Here is a 21,417-nt window from a genome sequence, read left to right on the forward strand (position 1 = left end):
CTGACAGAAGCTATGGGAACACAATTTTAAAAATTTTTGGGAAATGATTTTTTTTATGAAAATATATTGTGCTGTGCTGTCGCCAGCTATTATGAATTTATTTATTTATTAGCTAGCATAGGCTCTACTACTGAACTGTACTGCAAATTCTTTCTGAATTATTACTATTATTTTTATTATTACTTTTTTTTTTTTTTTGGTTTTTCGAGACAGGGTTTCTCTGTGGCTTTGGAGCCTGTCCTGGAACTAGCTCTTGTAGACCAGGCTGGTCTCGAACTCACAGAGATCCACCTGTCTCTGCCTCCCGAGTGCTGGGATTAAAGGCGTGCGCCACCACCGCCCGGCTTTTATTATTACTTTTAATTATTTTTTTGGACAATTTACCCATGAGCTGCTTGAAGGCTAGAACAAAGTCTTAGTTCCATGTGGGCTCTTAGTTTAATGCAGACTGGGTTTAAGGTGTGTCCTGTTGGTGAAAGCCAGTGCCACAGACTGAACAACACAAGGGTTTTTCCCAGCATTCTCCCCTCTTGCGTCACCGCCCATTTCCCAACAGCACAAGTCATAGGATGGGCTGGCCCTCAGATGGCAGGTGTCCATGGGTTCACGTGTGTGTTAACCCTTTTTGGCAGCAAGGGGGCCAGGCCAACCACCCAACAGCCGCTGTGGTGACAGAGAAGCAGCAGATGCTGGAGCAGCACCTTCAGGATGTCCGGAAGCGTGTGCAGGTGAGCAGGCCTCACCCAGAGAGCAGCTCGGGCTGGAGAGCCTCGGGGTCCTGCGCATTTTCATTGTCTTCAAAACTGTCTTTTCCCTCTCCTGAGGGAAACCTCTTTCTTACTTCTGCTTGTGGTTTGTTTGAACAGGATCTAGAGCAGAAAATGAAAGTGGTAGAGAATCTCCAGGACGACTTTGATTTTAACTATAAAACCCTCAAGAGCCAAGGAGGCAAGTGAACGTTAGAGACGTAAAACCTGCTGAAAGTGAGGCTTGTCGCTGAGTTTCAGAACCTGACTTCATTCATGTGACTGCATGGCAGGAGAAGGGGGAGCTTCTGGCACTTAGTGGGATAACCTTTGTTTTGTTTTTGAGATGGGATTTGATCAAGTAGGGCAGGACGACCTTGAGCCTGCGGCCATCTTGCTTCAGCTCTCCAAGTAGCAGGGACCGCATGTGCACACAGGGTTTGGAGCCTCACTGAGAAGGCTGTGAGTGTTCCCCCTGGTCAAGGAGTCTTTCCTCCCCCATCAGACATGCAGGATCTGAACGGAAACAACCAGTCCGTGACCAGACAGAAGATGCAGCAGCTGGAACAGATGCTCACAGCGCTGGACCAGATGCGGAGAGTAAGTGTTCTGGACAGCTTCCCAGACAGCTTCCCCAGTGCCACACACTTACGTGGGAAGATTGACTGGGTTCTAACGGGCTCCTTCTCTGGGACTGACTGGAGAATGTAGTTAGAACATGGTCTTCTGACTGTTTGGGTTTCCAAACAGAGCATTGTGAGTGAGCTGGCGGGACTCTTGTCAGCAATGGAGTACGTGCAGAAGACACTCACAGACGAAGAGCTGGCTGACTGGAAGAGGCGGCAGCAGATCGCGTGCATTGGAGGCCCTCCCAACATCTGCCTGGACCGCCTGGAAAACTGGTAAGAGAGTGCTGGCTTCAGCCACAGGCCTGCAGAGTGGCCTACCTTGCTCATGTTTTTTCCCTTTTTATTGCTGGCAGTGGACCCCTTCACTTGGACATGTGCAGTGCTAGGCAAATGTTTAGAACCACTGACTGCGCTACACTTCTATCCCTGGATACCCTGCTGCTAAGATGGACGCTGGTTTTCTTCAGTTTGAGAAAGAATCTCACTGAGCTGCACAGGCCAGCCTCAAACTCACTATATAGCCAGGCTGACCTATAACTTGCAATCCTCCTGCCTCAGATTCCCAAGTATCTGGGATTTTAGGCATAAATTGCCATGTCTGCCTTAAGGTGGCTTCTTTTACACACTCAAATTTAGTTCAAGAGTTAAAACTGTCAACTAATTTTAACAAATTTTTAACTTTAAGAAAATGCTTATATCACTCATTTTACATATATTTGATTTTTAAATTTAAGTAATACTTTTAGTTGTATTTAACACTAAATTCTCCGTTTTATCTATTTTAATAATCTAAAACAAAATATATGTTTTTTGTAAAGGAGGAGAAAGTTGGAATATATAAAATTAGTAAAATGAAAGAAAAAATTCAAATCCGTCAAGTGGTACCAGTGAGTCCCAGGGTCTTGTGACGATTTCTCCTGACATCTGTCATGAATGGACACGGGAATCTAGAAGTCTGGTTTCAGTAGCAGCTGCTTTGTCCCTTTCCTTCTGTCCTTTGCTGCCATGGGAAAGATGGCTCACGTGGCCTTGTGCAAGCCAGGGCGTGTTCAGCCCCTGAGCTTTCCCCACGCCCCGGTTTCTTCTCTATGCTCTCCTCTGTCATCTGCTCTTTTCCGAATGCTGTCTAACTAGCTTCATGAGTGAGGCCCCACAGTGAGCGGAGGCTTGGCAGGACAGGGCACCCCGCTCCATGCAACATGAAACTGGGCATTCAGGACAAGTCCACGCGACAAGCCCATCTCTGTTGTCACGGACACAGAGTGCTGTTCATTTGCTGAAGGAAGTTGGAAAAGCTTTCTGATCAGGGCTCCAAGAATTTTAAGTCCTGGGAATGAGATGTTCAGATGCCAGAAAGGACGGATCAAGAGCTCAGATCCCTGTTCACATTCTGCCTTTATTAAACTAGTGGTAAACCATAAAAGAGACATATTAGATTCATAAAAGAAAGAGAGACGCTAATATTCCCTACTCTTGAAGGCAGAATTAATCAGCTTCATCTCCCTCTCTGCCCACTTTTTATTTTTTCTAATTGTTTGGCTTTTGTTTGTTTGTTTTTATATATCCCTGTCTGCCCAGACTGACCTCAAACTCATAAAAAAATCTACCTGCTTCTGCCTCCTACTGCTGGGATTAAAGGCATGTGCCATCATGTCTGGCTTTTCTAATTAACTGTTTTCTTTAAAAAGGAAATAAAAATTTTAAATTTGTGTGTATTTGCCTGCATATAGGCATGCATTGCCTGTGGAGGCCAGAAGAGGGCAATAGAACCCCTGGGACTGGAGTGACAGATGGTTCTAGTATGGATGCTCGGAACCAGACCCGGGTTCCCTGCAAGAGGCCTAAGTGTTATTCATGGACTGTCTCTCTAGCCCCTCTGCTCACCTTTTTTGTATACCTGTTATCAATATTTGACATATCACGTTATATTTTTATGATTGATTGAAGAATAACATTGAATGGGTTCTCGATGAGGTTCAACCCCTTCTCCTTTCAGGGTCACTAAGGCCTACCGTAGTGAAGGGGCCTGGCCCTGCTTATGCAGGTTGTGAATGGCAGCGCTGTCTTCCAGTGTCATGCTTTAGTGCACCGACAGCTTAGGACAGAAAGTGAACACAGATATTCTTCACATTTGGTCTTGAGTCCATTCGCAGTCCAGTGACAACTCCTTGGATATCTCCTAGTGATGTTAGTCTTAACCCTTCTCCCACTGAGCCACGTGCTTCAAATGGTTGAAGTGGCTATCCTATGCTCTGTGTATTCCCTTTCAATATTTTAGGGCCTTTTCTCCCTCCCCCTCACTGCATAGCTCAGATTGGCCTTGAAGTCACTGTGCGGCCCAGGCTCAAGGTTTTGCTGTAGTCTCCCGAATGCTGGGTTCACAGCTAGGCAACAGAGGTAACAGGAACCGCCTTTCGTTATTGGCAGGATAACGTCATTAGCAGAATCTCAACTTCAGACCCGCCAACAAATTAAGAAACTGGAGGAACTGCAGCAAAAAGTGTCCTACAAGGGGGACCCTATTGTGCAGCACCGGCCAATGCTGGAGGAGAGAATTGTGGAGCTGTTCAGAAACCTAATGAAAAGGTAACCCTAAAAAGCTAATGTTCAAAAGCAAGGAGCAGGAAGAAGCCTGCCTGGTCACCACAGCATGTGGCCTGCTTGCTATCCCTTCCCTTTCTAGTGCCTTCGTGGTGGAGCGGCAGCCCTGCATGCCCATGCACCCTGACCGGCCCCTCGTCATCAAGACTGGTGTCCAGTTCACCACGAAAGTCAGGTGGGACCCGGTCTTTACACTTTGGGTACAGCTTTTATTGATGTCCAGTCCTCTTCCTTGAGGACTTTAATGGGAGCAGTAAGGCCCAGTGGTAGGTGAGCTGAGGTGGGAGGTGAGGCCTGCTCCTCACCTCGAGTGACAGGTGTGGAGGGTTGGCCCTGCCCTGTGAGCTCTCCTTCAGAAATAGAGCTGTGTGGGTTTTGGGTTTAACATAAGGAGTATCAGCGGCAGAGCATATTCAAGCAATATTTCTCATTCAACGCTTTTTATTATCTTTCTGTGAGTCTCTTACAGCTTGGTTCATGTTCGTAGGCATTTTCAGAACTTCTTGGCTGAGGGGTCAGTGTTCAGCTTTAGTATCAAAGATAACTCTGGGTGGAGGGTCCGTAAATATGTTTGTTTGTTTGTTTATTGGTTACGTATAGACAGGGTTTCTCTGTGTAACCTAAAACTCACTCTGTAGACCAGGCTGTTCTTGAGCTCAGAGCTCCACCCGCCTCTGCCTCCTGAGTGCTGGGATCAAAGGTCTCACCCAGCAATATATTTACTTCTTAGGAATTGAGGTATTAGGGGTTTTATATATTTTTTAAACTAGAGATCATGGTAAGAAGCCTACTAAGTTTCCTTGACGATATGTTTTTAATAGGTTGCTGGTCAAATTTCCCGAGTTGAATTATCAGCTTAAAATTAAAGTGTGCATTGACAAGTAAGTATTCTTTATTATTTTATTTTATTTTATTTTTTTGTTTTTCGAGACAGGGTTTCTCTGTGGCTTTGGAGCCTGTCTTGGAACTAGCTCTGTAGACCAGGCTGGTCTTGAACTCACAGAGATCCGCCTGCCTCTGCCTCCCGAGTGCTGGGATTAAAGGCGTGCGCCACCATCGCCCGGCTTCTTTATTATTTTAAAACAATTTTAAATGTGAATCAATTTTCATCATGTTCTTCCCCTCCCCCAAGTACATCCAGGGCCTCTCCTCCCTACCCACCCAACTTTAAAGTTCTTTCTCAAAAAACAAACCCCAAGCTCCCAAAACCTACAAAACAAAATGGAACAGCACCTCAAAAGAAACAAACAAAACAAAGCAAAACCGAAAAGCCCACAAACTGTAATCATAGAAAAGTACACCTAAAAAACTCTGGGTCCATTATTTGCTGGTCGGCTGCTGTCCATGAGGCCTGCCCTGGAGCCGTCGATATCCTCAGTGTCATTGCGCTGGAGAAAGCTGATTTTCCTCTTCCAGTAGGTAGAAATGACAATTCCATCGTCAGTCTTTTACCCTAGTGGCTAGGTTTACATTCATTCATTCGTTCGTTCATTTTTTTAAAAAAAAATATGGGGCTGGGGAGATGCCTCAGAGGTTAAGAGCACTGGCTGCTCTTTCAGAGGTCATTAGTTCAATTCCCAGCAACCACATGGTGGCTCACAACCATCTGTAATGAGACCTGGTGTCTTCCTCTGGCGTGCACTGCAAGCATACATGGAGGCAGAACACTGTATACATAATAAATAAGTAAAAAAAAAATGACAAAATATACCAAGACAAAAACCATCACATTGAAGTTGGACAGGGCCAACCAACAGAAGGAAAAAAGCCCAAGAGCGGGCACAAGAATCAGAGACCCACTTGTTTGCACACTCTGGATTCCCCTAAAAACGCTAAACTGAAAGCCGTAGTATAAGCTCATAGAACCTGGTGCAGACCCCTGTAGGTCCTGTGCATGCTGTTCAGTTTTGTGATCTCATAGGAACTTTGCTCTTGTTGATTTAGAGGGCCTTTTTTTCTTGGTGTCTTCCATCCTCTGACTCCTCTACTCTTTCCACCTCCTCTTCCACTGGGTTCCCTGAGTTCTGAGGGGAGGGATTTGATGTTTGGGGCTGAGTGTTTCAAGGTCTCTCATACTCTGTGATGTCTGGCTGTGGCTCTCTGTATTTGCTCCCATCTGCTGCCGGAGGGAGCTTCTCTGCTTCTGGTTGAACAAGGCACTGGTCTGTGAGCATAGCAGAATATTATTGGTGTTTACATTTTTCTTCCGGTGGCATGCAGAGTATTTTCCTCTAACAAAGACGTTGGCAGTTAGGGGTGAAGGCTCTGTGTAGGCAGCAGCTTGACATCTCCAGGTTCAGTGAGCTGTGTAGGTGTTGTCTTCAGCAATGGGGCCTTGCTGTCTGTTTGTGGAGAGCAGCCTGCAATCTTGGCAGTAGCCTGAGATGCCTGGGATTCCCCTGAGGTCCCTTTGTCCATCAACTCAATTAAACATAATCCAGTCCTGGTACTGTAAATTTCATTTGGTAGCAAGAGATGGCCAGGTAGGATTCTGTCTCTTCCGTTATTTGGAGATTTCATTGAGATTGCCTTCATATTTGTGTGTGTGTGTGTGTGTGTGTGTGTGTGTGTGTGTATATATATATATATATATACATTAATTAAGAGGTTTCTACTATATTAGATTTCCATGCTACCCCGCAAATGCCCCTTAATTTTAGCTGTCTCTCCCCCATATTCCCTTCCACTCCTTCCCCCTCCCTTGATCCTCCCATTCCAGACCCCCCAATCCATCCATCCATAAATATCTATTCTATTTATTCTAGTTTCCTTTTTTAAATTTTGTTTTGTGTTTTGAGACAGGGTTTCTCTGTATAGTCCTGGCTGTCCTGGAACTCACTCTGTAGACCAGGCTGGCTTCGAACTCACAGAGATCCTCTTGCCTCTACCTCCCAAGTGCTTGGATTAAAGGTGTGTGCCACCACCACCTAGCCTATTTCTCTTTCCTAATGAGAACCATCTGTTCCCTCCAGTCCCTTACTCCGTACCCACACTGGTTCTATGGATTGTAGCTTAGTTATCATTGATTTAACAACTAATATCCGTATATGAGTGAATACACACCATATTTGTCTTTCTGGGTCTGGGATACCTCACTCAGGATGATTTTTTTCTAGTTCCAACCATTTGTCTGCAAATGTCATGATGTCATTTTCTTTTTAAATGAGTAATATGCCATTGTGTAAATGTACCACATTTTCCTTGTCCATTTTTCTGTTGAGGGACATCTGGGTTATTTCTAGTTTCTGGCTGTTCTGAAGAGAGCAGCAGCGAACACGGTTGAGCAAAAGTCTCTGGAGTAGAATGGAGCATTCTTTGGGTGTGTGCCTAAGAGTGGTATAACCAGATCATGAAGTAGATCCAGTCCCATCTTCTTGAGGAACTGTCATGCTGATTCTCACAGTGTCTGTATGGACTTGCACTCCCACCAGCAATGGATGAGTGTTCCTCTTGCTCCACATCTCGCCAGCATGAGCCGTCACTTGCTTTGTTGATCTTAGTTATTCTGACAGGTGTAAGATGAAATCTCAAAGTAGTTTTGATTTGCATTTCCCTGATAGCTAAGGATGTTGAACATGTCCTCAAGTGTCTCTCAGCCTTTTGAGTTTCCTCTAGTGGAAATTCTCTGTTTAGGTCTATACCCCATTTTTAAAATTGGGTTATTTGTTTTCTTGGTATCTAGGTCTTGAGTTCTTCATATATTTTAGGAATTAGCCCTCAGTTGGATGTGTAGTTGGTAAAAATCTTTCCCATTGTGTAGACTGCCAATGACAAGTAAATATTCTTACACTTAGCTCTTATTTGTAAATGACGGATGGAAAAACGGGAACTTTGACAGACATTTGATTTAGAGATGTCTCCATTCATGAATCTTTGTTTTGTGAACAGTTGTGTTCAGAAACCTTTCAGAGCCTCATTAATTTGCCTCAAACACGTAAAGATAAGAAGAGACTTGGGTGCATATATAGCTTAGTGTGGAGCACTTACCTAGCGTGGACAAAGCCCTGGATGCAACCCCCATCCTGAAAAATAAAGATGTAGCCAGGCAGTGTTGGCAGGTGGCACTCAGGAGACAGAGGCAGATGGATCTCTGAGTTTAAGGCCAGGCAGGGCTACACAGAAGAGCCAAAAGGAAAAAAAAAAAGTTTTGAAAAACCAAAGGGAAAGAAGAAAAAGAAGATCTAAATAAATAAATAATACTTGCCAAGTTATATCATAGTTGAAAAAAGTAAGCAAAGATAGCAAGATAATTTAGGTGTGCATGCGTGTGTTTGTGTATAGAACAGAAGTCGACAGGAACTGAACTGTCTTTATCACCGTTCACCTTATGTTTTTGAAGCAGGGTCTTTCACTGAACCTGGAGCTTACTCACTGGCTAAGCTGGCTGGTCAGCAAACCTATCTCTGCAGCCCACATCACTGGGGCTATAGACACTCACTGCTGCACCCAGATTTTATGTAATGCTGGGATCCAAACTAGGTCTCTCGTGCCATGCAACAAGCACTTTACCACCGAGCCATCTCCCCATCCCCGTATTCATCCCTAGGGTACAGTTCAGCTGCTCCGGACAGTAGCAGGTCTCTGGAACGCAGCCGCTTTGTAAACCTGAAGCTTTGTCCTGAACAGCTGCTCACCTTTCCCCTAGTATCTGATGCTCGCCACTTATTTCCAAAGAGTTTTTATATAAATAAAAGTAATAGGAGGCCTGGATACAGGAAGCCGCCTTGCCGGGTATTAAGATGCATTGCAGAGGTCCAGTTGTTAGATGTGTCACAGGGACAAGGATGCCGCTTGGTCGTCGTCACGAGACCTGAAGTCTAGAGACAGACTGGAGGCTAACGTACGAGATCAGCACATGTTAAAATGGGTCTCCCGAGGCAGAGAGGGCAGGGTGTTCAATGAGGGGCAGTGGGGTAGCTTCGTAGAGGCTGGGGTGAAAAGTGAGGGCTCTTCTCTTACGGGCCATTAAAATAAGCTCCAGGCATATTTGCTATATTTACAGATTAGCAGAAACCCCCATAGAACACTGGTGCATACTGTCACAGTGGCACAGAAAAGTGACATCACCACTTCAAAAGCAATTCTGACAATGTCCTACAAAGTAAACCACGAACCTACCCTGTGACACAGCCATTTCACTCATAGGTGTTAACACAAGAAAAATGCACATGCGTGTCCACTAACAGGAATGAATAAACAGTTTGCACTCTCATACAGGGGTATACTGTTCGTCACCAAAGCAAAAGGAACTGTTTTTCTTTCTTTCTTTTTTATTTTATGTGCACTAGTGTTTTGCCTGCATGTGTGTCTCAGTAAGGGTATTGGATTCCCTGGAGCTGGAGTAGCACAGACAGTTGTGAGCTGCCATGTGGATGCTGGGAGTTGACCCTGTGTTCTCTGGAAGAACAGCCAGCGCTCTTAACCTTTGGGTCATCTCTCCAGTCCCATGAAAGGAACTATTGATCTGTAAAACATGAGTACACCTTCAAAGTCGTTATGTTGAATGGAGGAAACCAGGTCTCCTCCCCGCAAAAGAGTGCATGGTTATGTTTGCTTGTATATATTTCTAAAAACGCAAATGAATCTGTAGTGACAGGAAGCACAATGATGGTTTTTCTGGGCACAGGGTGGGGTGAAGTGTGGGGCTGGGTGCATTACAAATGAGCTTAGGAACACTTTGGGATGGTGGATTTGTCCTAGATTGTGCTGATGGTTTCATAGGTGTGAATAGCACTTCTAAGCCAACCCCATAAGGTTGTACATTATAGGCTGTGCAATTTATTGATTATGAATTATAAATAAAATTAATACAAAAAAGGATATATAAAAAATGAGATATAATTCAGACTTGAGGGAGAGCTGGTAATTGATTTAAGAATGCAATAACCTAGAAAGGAAGAAATGTTCTAGAGCTGATCAGTTTTCCTCTACAAATACTCTAGAACATTCTATTTGTTGGTAAATATATAGCAGTGGAGAAGCAATTTTATTTATTTATTTATTTATTTGCTTGCTTGATTTTTTGTTTTTCAAGACAGGGTTTCTCTTTGAAGCTCTGGCTGTTCCAGAACTAGCACTGTAGACCAGGCTGAGCTTACACTCACAGAGATCCCCACCTGCCTCCCAAGTGCTGGGATTAAAGGCATGCGCCATCATACCTGACTGAAAACTTTTAAAATAGCACTCTAAAAGGAGATAGAAACAGAAATATCCTAATATGAAAAGATAGAATAGTCAGGGACAGAGGTAGCAGTGGTTACCTGGGGATAGTGCTCACAGCTGTGTCATGGGTTAGGTGACAACAGACCTTTACGGAAAACCCAGCATGGCTTAAGTAATGAGGAAATTTGCAGTTACCTGTGTAACTGGAAATGCAGTTGGGGTAAGCACCTGACGATGAGCTCAGTGACTCACAGGTGTCTTCAGGAACCCAGAATCCTCCGTCCCATCCTTAATGTATCCCCATGTCAGGGCTCCCCCGGAGGTAGGGACGGGCTCTACCATCCCAAGCTGAGCAGAATGGAGTTTTGCTAGGGAAAGGGAAAGGAACTATGGGATAGACACCCGACTGCGGCTACTGCTTAAATACAGTTTCATTTCACCCCTAAAACAAAACTGGACAGCTAAAGGCATTTCCTATCCAAGTAGGTTCTGGAGAGAAACACGATCGATGACTTCCATTTTGTTAACTTTCCTCTGTGTTCTTGACAGGGACTCTGGGGACGTTGCTGCTCTCAGAGGGTGAGTCCCGCCCCCTTTGTTCTGTCCGTCCAGCTTTATCCTCTAGCTGCTCGGCAGCCACTCATGTGTTGATTTTCCTCCCATGATTCAGATCTCGGAAATTTAACATTCTGGGCACAAACACCAAAGTGATGAACATGGAAGAGTCCAACAATGGCAGCCTGTCTGCGGAATTCAAGCACTTGGTAGGTCATGGGGATGCGGGCCGGCTCCCCTGCACAGAGGGCAAGTGGCAGAGCTTGTGACAATCACACATGACACTTGGCTTTTTCCCCTTTCTTTCAGACCCTGAGGGAGCAGAGATGTGGGAATGGGGGCCGTGCCAATTGTGATGTAAGTTTTGTTCAGGCTAAGAACTATCTGGCTGTGTTTTCCGTGAGGAAAGGAGAGTGTGCTCTTTCTCTAGCCCAGACTCTAACCTGCTGCTTCAGCTGCCGGCTTAGAGAAGTTGCCCTGGGCCAGTGTGGCTGCTCAGAAGTTGCAGGTGCTGGGGAGTTCTCAAGAGGAGCACTTCCCTGAGAGTTGGGGGGTTGCCCCCACCCCTTTCAGCAGTGGGAAGTCCCTTGTCGAGCTGTTACCCACACCCATTTGTTAGAAAAGTTTCCACCTTGCCTGGGGCTTCCCAAAGTCTTTTGCTACCACCTGCCAGCTGGCTCCATTTTCTGTGCCTTGATGAGACAGAAAGCAAGTCAGAGTTAAACTTAAGAAATCACACACACACACACACACACACACACACACACACACACACCCAGCACTCAGCAGCTGAGGCAGGGGGTCATGAGTTTGAGATTATCCGTCCTTCAGCACTCACTTGAAAGAACTGGAATTTCATTCCTAAGAGTTCATTGCTAATCCCTGTACAAACAGGTGGCCTTGCTGCCTGACCTCTCATGGAAGCAAAGGTTGTCACGTTGGAAAGCAACTTGGCATTATAAAAATGAGCATGCCCTGTAGACCAGCAGACCCAGTCCCAGATATAACAGTAACGAGGGCAAGTACATGATCGCAGTCACCGGTTACTCCCCAAACATAGCCCAGATCTGTCAGCGCGCTAGGGAGGCACGAGTGTGATGTAGTCACAGTGCGATACTCTGCAGCTGTAACAAGTGTGGGAACTACATGTGACCACAGACCCACCTCACACTGGGGGTGGGGGGCCAGCAGCCGAAGCATACTGACAGTAGGACCGCACATGTGCGGGGTTCACAGCTACCCCATGTCGAATGCACATGCCTGGAGAAACACCCATGAGCATGGTTAGGAGGAGTCGGGAAACAGTAGAGCCGCAGACAGCAGCACTGCAGAGGAGGGAAAATCACCTGGGGAGCGTCAGTGGTCATGGCTTTCCTTGGGTAATGCTAGGCTCTCGCTCATGGTGGGGTGCACTCAGCATGCATGAGACCCCGAGTTTGCCCCCTAGTGTGGATGGAAGAGAGGAGGGGGAGAGAAAAGGAAGAGACTCAAATAAGTTTTCCTTCTTCCCTTTTCTCCCCCCCTCCCTCCCTCCCTCCCTCCCTTTTCCTTCCTAGCTGTCTATGGACACCCATGTGCCATGGTGTATGTGGAGGTCAAAGAGCCACTTGCAGGGCTGTTTTTTCCTTCCACTGTGGGTCTCAGGGATTAGACTCGGGTTATCAGGCAAATGCCCTTACCCACGGAGCCATCTTGCTGGCTCCTAAATAAGTAAATTAGCGGGGTGGTGTATCCTTGGATGTCCATTGCTTTCTTCTTTGTCCTTGAATCTATATATTATAAAATATTATTTATTATGGAATACATAATAAAAGATCAGGTTTGAGGCTCCTGTCCTCAAGGGTCTTCTCCTGAAGGGAGAAGGTACAGAACTGTGCCCCCGCCACTGTCCACGGCCACCTTCTTAGCGTAGTGAGGCCGTGGCACATTGCTTTCCTCCGTTGTTGCTTTTGGGAACTCAGTGTCATTCTCTGAAGACGTGACCTCGCTGTTGTAGGCCTCCTTGATTGTGACTGAGGAGCTGCACCTGATCACCTTCGAGACTGAGGTGTATCACCAAGGCCTCAAGATTGACCTAGAGGTGAGTTCTGCACAGAGCCAGCCCGTGGGCACGCAGGGGGGCAGGACAAAATGCCTGGTGGCATGGACTGTTTGCTAAGCCTGTTTGGTTTTCACCGTCTGTCTCTGAAAAGTCCTTGAGAGCCACCCCCTGGGAAGAAAGTCCTGAGCACATGGTTAGGAAACCTGTCTTTAGTGATTGCTTAGACTTGATTTGACAAGGTGGCCAAGTGAGTCTTTGTAGCCACCATCTCAGTGTGCAGAAAATCATGGCATTTAGGTTTTGTTTTTCAGCCTTCTAGATCTTACTAAGTTACACTTGGAAAACAGGAATCCTCATGTTTGATTTCTGACATCTCGTTTCATGGAAAGACGGAAAGATACATATACTTTGGATTTTGGAGGTTGCCTTCCAGGTTTCTGGAAAGTCAGGGCTGGGGGCCTAGCTTTGAACCAGTTAGATTTTCTAAGTCACTGATTCTATCCAGACATCAATGAGTCCTGGTGCGCAGGCTGGTCATACTTCCCCTCTTGGTGTTGAGCTGCTTCAGTCACACTCCTGCTTAGAGTCGGCATCTGGTGTGACATGATTTTTAGTTCTAACCCGTGGAGGTGCAGCTGGAGATGTGTTTTGGAGCTGTGAGGCCCACTTGTCAGCCACATTATTCCCTGTCTGTCCCCCACACTCTGCAGACCCACTCCTTGCCAGTCGTGGTGATCTCCAACATCTGCCAGATGCCAAATGCTTGGGCGTCGATCCTGTGGTATAACATGCTGACCAACAACCCCAAGGTGAGTGCCTGACACCCTCTCTGAAGTCTCGGACTCTCTTGTGCTGCCTCAGCCCCTGGTGTGATCATCCGCGTCACTCTCTCATCTTCTCAATAGAACGTGAACTTCTTCACCAAGCCACCAATTGGAACCTGGGACCAAGTGGCCGAGGTGCTCAGCTGGCAGTTCTCCTCCACCACAAAGCGAGGGCTGAGCATCGAGCAGCTCACCACGCTGGCCGAGAAGCTCTTAGGTGGGAGTCTGACAGCTTCCGATGACATTCTGGTCTGGGCGGTTGGTCACTCAGGCAGGGTTTCCCAGTGGCTACCTAGGGCCTACTGCGCCAGGTATATCCTAATGTTCATTTTTAGGATACATGGTGGGGGCAGGGAGGGTTTCTTTTTTCTTGATTGCCTTCCAAGGCACTGCTCTGACTAACCTGAGGAGATGTTTCAGTGTGCTGTAGAAGATGGTAAGAGCGTGGTGTCCACTGCCCATTTAAGAAGTCATGGGTGGTAGTATAAAATTTTTCTTTCTTTTCAAAAAAATCTGGATTAAAAGTAGCTTTGACCGGTGGTGACACCAGATGTGACCTCCTAACCACAGCTGTCAGCTTGTTAGTGTGTGACACTGGTCCTCAGAACCACACACGGCCATCTTGTTAGTGTGTGACGCTGGTCCTCAGAACCACACACAGCAAGGAAGAACAGGAGCCCAATAGGGCATCAGTGCCGGGGTAATCCAGGGTCAGATGCTGGGGTTGGATGTGTGCGGGCCTGTTTGAGCACGTGACCATACACACGCGCGTGCGCACACATACAACCATGTCACCCTGCGAGATCAAATAGATGGGACAAATGTTTGCAAATTCTGTTTGAGAAATAAAATCTTCAATCGGGGCTGACGTTCTTCTGTTGGTTTCTCTCCTCCAGGACCTGGCGTAAACTACTCAGGGTGTCAGATCACATGGGCTAAGTTTTGCAAAGTAAGTGATTCTCTCCTGGGAGGCATGTCTGGAATGCTCGTTTATAAGGGGATTGTTGGGGGGGGGGGCATGGATACTGAAAGCCTGGGCCCCTCTCTCTAGAGCTAGTAGGAGCTGCCCTAGGATAGAGGAGTGTGAGGGTATTGGCAGAGTACTGAGGTTCAGGCTGATAGGGCTGGAATGGATGGTGGTGGACTTGACTTTCCCATGATTCTTTTCTCCAGGAAAACATGGCTGGCAAAGGCTTCTCCTTCTGGGTGTGGCTAGACAATATCATTGACCTTGTGAAAAAGTATATCTTGGCCCTTTGGAATGAAGGGTAAGGCTGAAACTTGGCTATACTGTGTGACCAGGTCACCTGTTCCCAGCAAGCCCATGACAGGGACAGCCTTCTGCGCACAAACAACGTGGGTTTTCCTTGGCTCCAGGTACATCATGGGTTTCATCAGCAAGGAGCGGGAGCGGGCCATTCTGAGCACGAAGCCCCCGGGCACCTTCCTGCTGAGATTCAGCGAGAGCAGCAAAGAAGGAGGGGTCACTTTCACTTGGGTGGAAAAGGACATCAGTGGTGAGTGAGACTTTTCACCTGCCCCTCCTGTCTCGCTTGCTCCACCTGGTGGCCACTGCCAGCACCTGGCTGCTTCTTGTTCTGTGTACTGCTGCCCCCTGGAGGGCAGAGAGGGCCTGTGCCTCCTCCAAAGATGTGGCCTGCCAGTTTGTTTTGTTCGCTCCAGGGCTGGCTAATATTTGTGTAGAAAAGTGTGATTTGAATCTTATTTCCACATTCCCTTTTTTACTTAGCATGTTAATATGTCAGAAGCAAGTGCTCTGCCTGTGATTCAGCTTGACAGCCTCTCTAAAAGCCAGCCTGGTCATTGCCACAATTGTGAGCCGCCGGGTAGGGCATTCAAGGTCTCCAGCACTAGACTGGGGTAATCTTTCCTTCCTGTGTCCACGACAGGCAAGACCCAGATCCAGTCTGTAGAGCCATACACCAAGCAGCAGCTGAACAACATGTCATTTGCTGAAATAATCATGGGCTATAAGATCATGGACGCTACCAACATCCTGGTATCTCCGCTGGTCTACCTCTACCCTGACATTCCTAAGGAGGAGGCGTTTGGAAAGTACTGTCGACCGGAGAGCCAGGAGCATCCTGAAGCTGACCCAGGTAGTTGTTGATTTTCCATGGTTCTGACCTCATTCTTAGGGAAACTTAGTGGGGGGAGGGGACTGGTGAATCCTGCTTATGGGAAAGAGCTGTTTATTGCAGGGTGACTGATGGGAGTCAAGAGGAGAACAGAATCAGGTCTCACAGGGAGCTTGTCAGTCTGAAGATGAAAATAGACACACACACACACACACGCACACACAACCTCAAAACACTAGGAAGAGAAAACGAGGACAGTTCTCTGATGCTTGTTACACAGTGGATTCCAGAAGCCTTGCAGCAGATTTGAGTCCAGTACACTTTGCTTTTCATGTGTTAGCAGTGCCAGGCAGTCTGAAGAAAGGCTTTCTGGGACGCGGTTGTTAGCAGAGCGGGGAGTGTCGAGGTTGCAGAAGATGGTGACTGGAGAGGATGTGGAGTTGGCACCTAGAATGTACAATTTTACGCTGTGGAACTGCGTGAGACTGTATACACTAGACAGAAAAATGGAAACCGTGTTGAGTTAAATCTGTAGTTCTGGGGCTGTCCCCAGCATGAAGAGTCAGAGTGGTCTGCTCTGAAGCCATTTAGTACTTGCTGCATTGCCTCTGTCTTCTTCTGCCTGCTGGTGAGGAAGCCGGTGTGTCTGTCTGTGTTTTCTGTGACTGTTCTTAATCGTTGCACCATGCTGAGCTCCGTAGTGAGATGTGTGAGCCGGCCTTCTTGCCCTGGCCACATAGCATCTGTGCACAAATGCTCCACCTCCCCCTTCTCCGAGGACTGTCCAGTTCTCAGACTGGAGGAGTTGGGCTCGTTGACAGTTATTTTCCTGTCCCTTTGTTCTGGTGTTGAGTTCTCTTCATTCTGTGGAGGAGTTTAGCTCTCACTTCCTGTCTGTCCCTTATCTCTGCCTCCACCTTGCCTTCGGTTGGGAGATCTGTGTATCAGCCCCTCTCACACTCCTCTTTGTTCTTTTTGCAGAGGACTTTGAAGTCCAAGTGCTGGTCCTTCTGACTCATTTACTTTCACCATCCAGGCCTTGGTCTGAGGCTGCCATCTCCATCCCTGCTGGAGCTGCCCAGAGCCAGTCCTCAGGGGCAAGGCCCTGGGCATGAGAAAGGAATCCATTCCCTGATGGGTTTGCCTGTGAGCACAAGGAGGGTGGACTGAGGGCTCGAGAGCCTGAGGAAGGGTAGGGGGTTCAAATGAACCCCCGGGAGGTGGGCTGTGATGTCATCTTCCTCTGCTTCTACTGTAAGAGTGTTGTGGTGTAGACGTCACTCGGCCTCTTCCCAGGTCTTCCTTGTCTGCCAGAAGCCCACCAACTGTGTTCTGGAGAGATTCTGAGCGAGCGGTAGCTTATCCAGATCCAGACAGGAATGGGCCATTTCTTTCTGCCCTCTTAGTTCTTCCGTTCCACATGTCCACCTTGGACCCAAAGTGTGTTTCTTGATCATTGGAGAATGAAATTCTCTCTCTCTCTCTCTCTCTCTCTCTCTCTCTGTCTCTCTGATTTACTGTGTGTGGAGGTCTTGTTGGAGGTCAGAGGACCTTGAGGAAGTCAGCTCTGTCCTTCCAATCATGTAGGTCCTGGGATTGAACTCAGTTCATCAGCTTTGGCGACAGACAACTCTAGCACTGAGCTGTCTTACTTAACTATCTCATCTTACCCTCGGTCTCTCTAGAGGAAGAGTTCTTGCCCTAGACAACTCTTCTGGACAAGAACAGTTGGATTTGTAGATGTCACCGTTGCCTCAGTAATTCCTATGGCTTCGTGTCGAGTTAACCTGTTTCTTAGCCAAAAACGAACCTGGATTTTCATCTATGGCCATTTTTCTATGGTTTCCATCAGGTGGTTGTCACGTGTCCCGTGCTGCTATTGTCCCCAGTGTTATTGTCTCTGCTTTTCTCAGCCTACCCATACTGCTCCAGGCCTGCTGCATGCTTTGACCAACTGAACTCCCAAGATTTCGTGCCAAAAGTCCCCAGGGCTTTCTAATGTCCTCTCACAGCTCAGTTCCCACATCTCCAACATACACGGCAGAGATGGAAGCCAGCCCGGCCTTCCCCGCCCCTCCCACACATGAGACAGAAAGCGCCTTGGCCAGGTCTCCTGGCTGTTGCACATGTGCCTGGCCCCGGGTGTCCCGTCTTCCCAGTGGCGAGGTTATATCTTCTAGCTTGGAAGTGGCTTTGGAACCTCTAGCATTGGCCGTCTTTGTCCTGTTGGTGTCTGGGCTGGTCACCAAATGGGGAAGTCAATTCCCAAGTATGGCTGGGTCACAGAAGAAGCCTAGCACCACACAAAGGTAGCTGAGCTCTCAAGCAGAGTGGGGAAGGAAGCACAAAAGTTGGCAGCAGGGTAGGTGTAGGTACAAGTGGGGCAGCTGTGCCCAGAAGGTCTGCAGCTGCAGAAAACATAAAACCTCAAATTGCGAGCACCTTGGATGTTAAGTAGCACGTGACGAGGGAGGACTGTCCTAAGGGGTGGACAGGCACCTGGGCAGAATCTGTGTAAGGTTGGCTCAAGCCGTCTGGACCAGAGAGCCAGGTGGCTTCCTCTCGCATAGTCTCACAGCAGGTTTGCAATCAGTTAAAGCCTGGGTTTCCTCTCTGCAGGTGCTGCCCCTTACCTGAAGACCAAGTTCATCTGTGTGACCCCGTAAGTGGCTTTCCTTCCCAGTTTTGCATTTATTTCTAGTGTCCTCAGTTGTCCCCAGGAATAGGGAGGATGTGGGGTGAGAGCTTCAAAGAAGGGCTGGACGTTCCTGGGCTGTTAGTGCTCAGAGTGACCTTGTGTGTTTAAAAGCTTGAGTTTTATTTTTTTCTGTTGGAGACCAGAGTTTGATGGCTTGTGTGTGTGTGTTTTGTTCTTTTTTTTTCCCCCTCCATTGTGTCTTGTCAACCCGGCCCTTCCCCCTCCTGCCGCCCCCCCTTCCTACAGAACGACCTGCAGCAATACCATTGACCTGCCGATGTCCCCCCGCACTTTAGATTCATTGATGCAGTTTGGAAATAACGGTGAAAGTGCTGAGCCCTCGACAGGAGGGCAGTTTGGTGAGTGTTCGGAGTCAGGTCCCTTTGTCTGATGCCTGCCAGTACAGAACGAGAGCCGGCCATCCGCACTGGTTGGAGGCGGCTTTAGAGCCACGCTCTTCTATGGAAATGAATGGCACATTCATGTCATTTCCCAGTAGCCACAGTCAAAACAGTGAAAAATGGCAAGTGACATTAATGCCTTCTGTAAGCAACACACTATCTTGTTAGCGTCTGAAGAGAAGTCATTAAACTATTCCTCCCTCTTCCCTCTCCTTCTACTGAGCCTTTGAAATGTGGTGGCTTTGACACCTTGATTTGGACTAGTTTCAGGTGCTCAGTGGCTATGTGCGGCGAAGGCCGCGCCAGCAACGCAGCCCAGACCTTTGCGTTAGAGAGCCGGGGCCGAAGAGGTGACTGAACTGTTCTGCAGGGCAAGGCCCTGTAAGGAGCAGGGAAGCCTGGCTTTTCTGACCTTGCCCAGGCCTGAAGGGATAGGAGACCAGCTAATGCCAGTGCCTGAGCCCCCTGGCAGAGGGATGGAGGCTTGTGAGAAGCCAGCTGCAGTCAGGTGGCTGAACTGGCCTTGTCTCTCTGTCCCTGCAGAGTCACTCACCTTTGAAATGGACTCCTCCCCCATGTGAGGAGCTGCAGATGGAAGCTGCAGAGATGACTGAGGCGCCTGCCCCGCGTTCCACCCTTACGCAGTCAAACCCCAGATCATCTGAAACTCCTAACTTTGTGGTTCCAGATTTATTTTTTTTTTAAATCTCCTACTTCTGCTATCTTTGAACAATCTGGGCACTTTTTTAAAAATAGAGAACCGAGTGAGAGTGGGTGACACGCGTTTATGTGAAGAGGAGAGGGCTCTCGAGTCTGCCAAGGGGGATGTGAGAGCGGGAGGCTGCAGGGAGAAGGGAAATGCCTTGTGTTCGGTGCCCCGCCCTCCTTTCTTAGCAGCTCAGCTCCGTTGTTGTCATTGTTGTTAGACAAGTGCCTCCTGGTGCCCATGGCATCCTTGTGCCCGTTTCTGCGAGCTGGTACCCTGGGCTGCCTGCAGCTGCGGACTCCTGGCACCACACTTTTAACCTTGCGGATGTCCAAATAGAAGACAGGACTAAGCCCATCGGTTTCTTTTTAAATTAAAAAAATAACGAGAAGAAGAATTACCAGGCAAACCACCCTGAAACGGCAGAGCCTTTCTGTATCAGAGATTCACAGCCTCTTTGGTGCTTTAAGCATAGAAACCCCGAAATGGTCTCAGATGAAATCTGCAAAAGCATCTGAGGCTGTGGCTTGGCCTCTGGTTTGAACACGAAGGTTAGAACGAACCTAGATATCCCAGACTCTTCATCAACTGGGTTTTATCTACCCAGGAGTTTGCTCGCCTGTTGATGAGGTAGGCCAAGGGCACTGAAAACCTCTGTCGCCCGTCCTCCCCCAAGACTCCGCACCCTGTTTCAGGGTCAGCCTGTCCTCTGGGTGCCTTACTGGGCCTAGGATCAACCTGTCTTCCTTTCCCACTTGGCCTTGCTCGTGGTGTGTCCCCTTCCCGTGTCTAAAGGCCCCTGTCCTGCTTGCACTGGGAATCCTGGTTTCAGGACCTTGTGACTAGAGAGGCTGAGCTACAGGGTTGAATCTGACTTAGACTACAGGTCCTCAGCGACGCTCAGGGATTACGGCCCTTATTCGATTTGCTTGGTTCCCAGGGTACCTGTAACCACAGGGCAAAGCTGACCCATAAAGCTCCAGGTCTGCCCCTCCTATGAGGGGCGTGCCCTTGGCCTCCCCTGAGACTGGCGATGTCTGAGGTGGAACAGGGTGCCTGCACCTAACGTGGCCTTCTGTCACCTGCTTGCCTCAGTCACTCAGCAAACCTCCTCTGACACAGGGGCATGGCTAAATTTAGCAACTCAGAGACACCATGCTCAGCTGACCAGTGTCTGGAATTCTGTTTGTTTTACTCAAATTAGCCAGTGTCTGAATTAAGGGGGTGAGGACATTGTCTCTAAGACAAACTGCTCGCCCTGGCTACCCCTGGCCTTCCGCTTTGAGCCAGTCACTGCCCTCCTTTCTCCGGCAGCATTCTTTAGTACACAGTAAGCTGAATTCAGAAACTGAAAGGGTATTTAGGAAGGCAAGGCTTGGGCCTACTGACGACTTTAGATCTTGGGGACCCAGGGAGCAAGGGCTTGGTCTTCTCTGGGGCAGGTGTTGTCAAGGCCCCAGCTCTGAGAAGTTGCCTGGGTGACAGCGTCAAGGACAGCAGAAACTTGCTCTGCGGAGTCCTCAGAACTGCCCACTTTCCCTCCTTTGTCCCTGCCTGTCCCAGCCTAGCCTGACCATGCCTGCAGATTGCTTCGCCTCTCTGTACAGTGGTTTGTATTCTATCCTGGCCACTGCATTCAAATTCCAATGTATACTTTCTAGTGTAAAAATTTATATTATTGTGGGTTGTTTTGTTGTTGTTGTTGTTTGTTTGTTTGTTTTGTATATTGCTGTAACTACTTTAACTTCCAGAAATAAAGATTATATAGGAACTGTCTGGTGGTAGTGGGGCCTGGCTGGCTGGTAGGTATCAAGGGAATAGCAGCCCAGTTCTGGGGCTGAGCTTTCGCCTGCTTCTCATTGCTGAGGCCATGCAGCGCGCGCGCACGCACGCGCGCACGCACACACACACACACACACATCTATATCAGCTGCCATCCTCCAGAGGAGGCACCA

The 21,417-nt window shown here is 47.9% G+C and overlaps 1 protein-coding gene across 4 annotated transcripts in view; it reads left to right on the forward strand.

The window, feature by feature from the left end:
- Positions 1-21,238, forward strand: part of Stat3 (signal transducer and activator of transcription 3) — a 55,790-nt gene extending 34,552 nt beyond the window's left edge. Inside the window, exons 5-24 of one of the 4 annotated variants that reach the window (XM_075990722.1) lie at positions 633-728; positions 867-948; positions 1,252-1,346; positions 1,497-1,648; positions 3,803-3,961; positions 4,059-4,151; positions 4,798-4,857; positions 10,688-10,717; positions 10,809-10,902; positions 11,003-11,050; positions 12,690-12,773; positions 13,445-13,543; positions 13,640-13,775; positions 14,455-14,507; positions 14,732-14,826; positions 14,936-15,075; positions 15,469-15,681; positions 18,277-18,319; positions 18,652-18,714; positions 19,300-21,238. In XM_075990722.1, coding sequence (XP_075846837.1) covers positions 633-728; positions 867-948; positions 1,252-1,346; positions 1,497-1,648; positions 3,803-3,961; positions 4,059-4,151; positions 4,798-4,857; positions 10,688-10,717; positions 10,809-10,902; positions 11,003-11,050; positions 12,690-12,773; positions 13,445-13,543; positions 13,640-13,775; positions 14,455-14,507; positions 14,732-14,826; positions 14,936-15,075; positions 15,469-15,681; positions 18,277-18,319; positions 18,652-18,676 — 1,797 coding nt within the window. In that variant the 3' untranslated portion in view covers positions 18,677-18,714; positions 19,300-21,238. Of the gene's footprint in view, positions 1-632; positions 729-866; positions 949-1,251; positions 1,347-1,496; positions 1,649-3,802; positions 3,962-4,058; positions 4,152-4,797; positions 4,858-10,687; positions 10,718-10,808; positions 10,903-11,002; positions 11,051-12,689; positions 12,774-13,444; positions 13,544-13,639; positions 13,776-14,454; positions 14,508-14,731; positions 14,827-14,935; positions 15,076-15,468; positions 15,682-18,276; positions 18,320-18,601; positions 18,715-19,299 lie in introns of all 4 variants that reach the window. The other 3 variants (XM_075990720.1, XM_075990721.1, XM_075990723.1) reach the window with 3 other exon arrangements.
- The last annotated feature ends 179 nt before the right edge of the window (positions 21,239-21,417 follow it).

This window comes from Microtus pennsylvanicus, chromosome 11 (genome assembly GCF_037038515.1).
Source record: "Microtus pennsylvanicus isolate mMicPen1 chromosome 11, mMicPen1.hap1, whole genome shotgun sequence".
NCBI classification, from domain to species: domain Eukaryota; kingdom Metazoa; phylum Chordata; class Mammalia; order Rodentia; family Cricetidae; genus Microtus; species Microtus pennsylvanicus.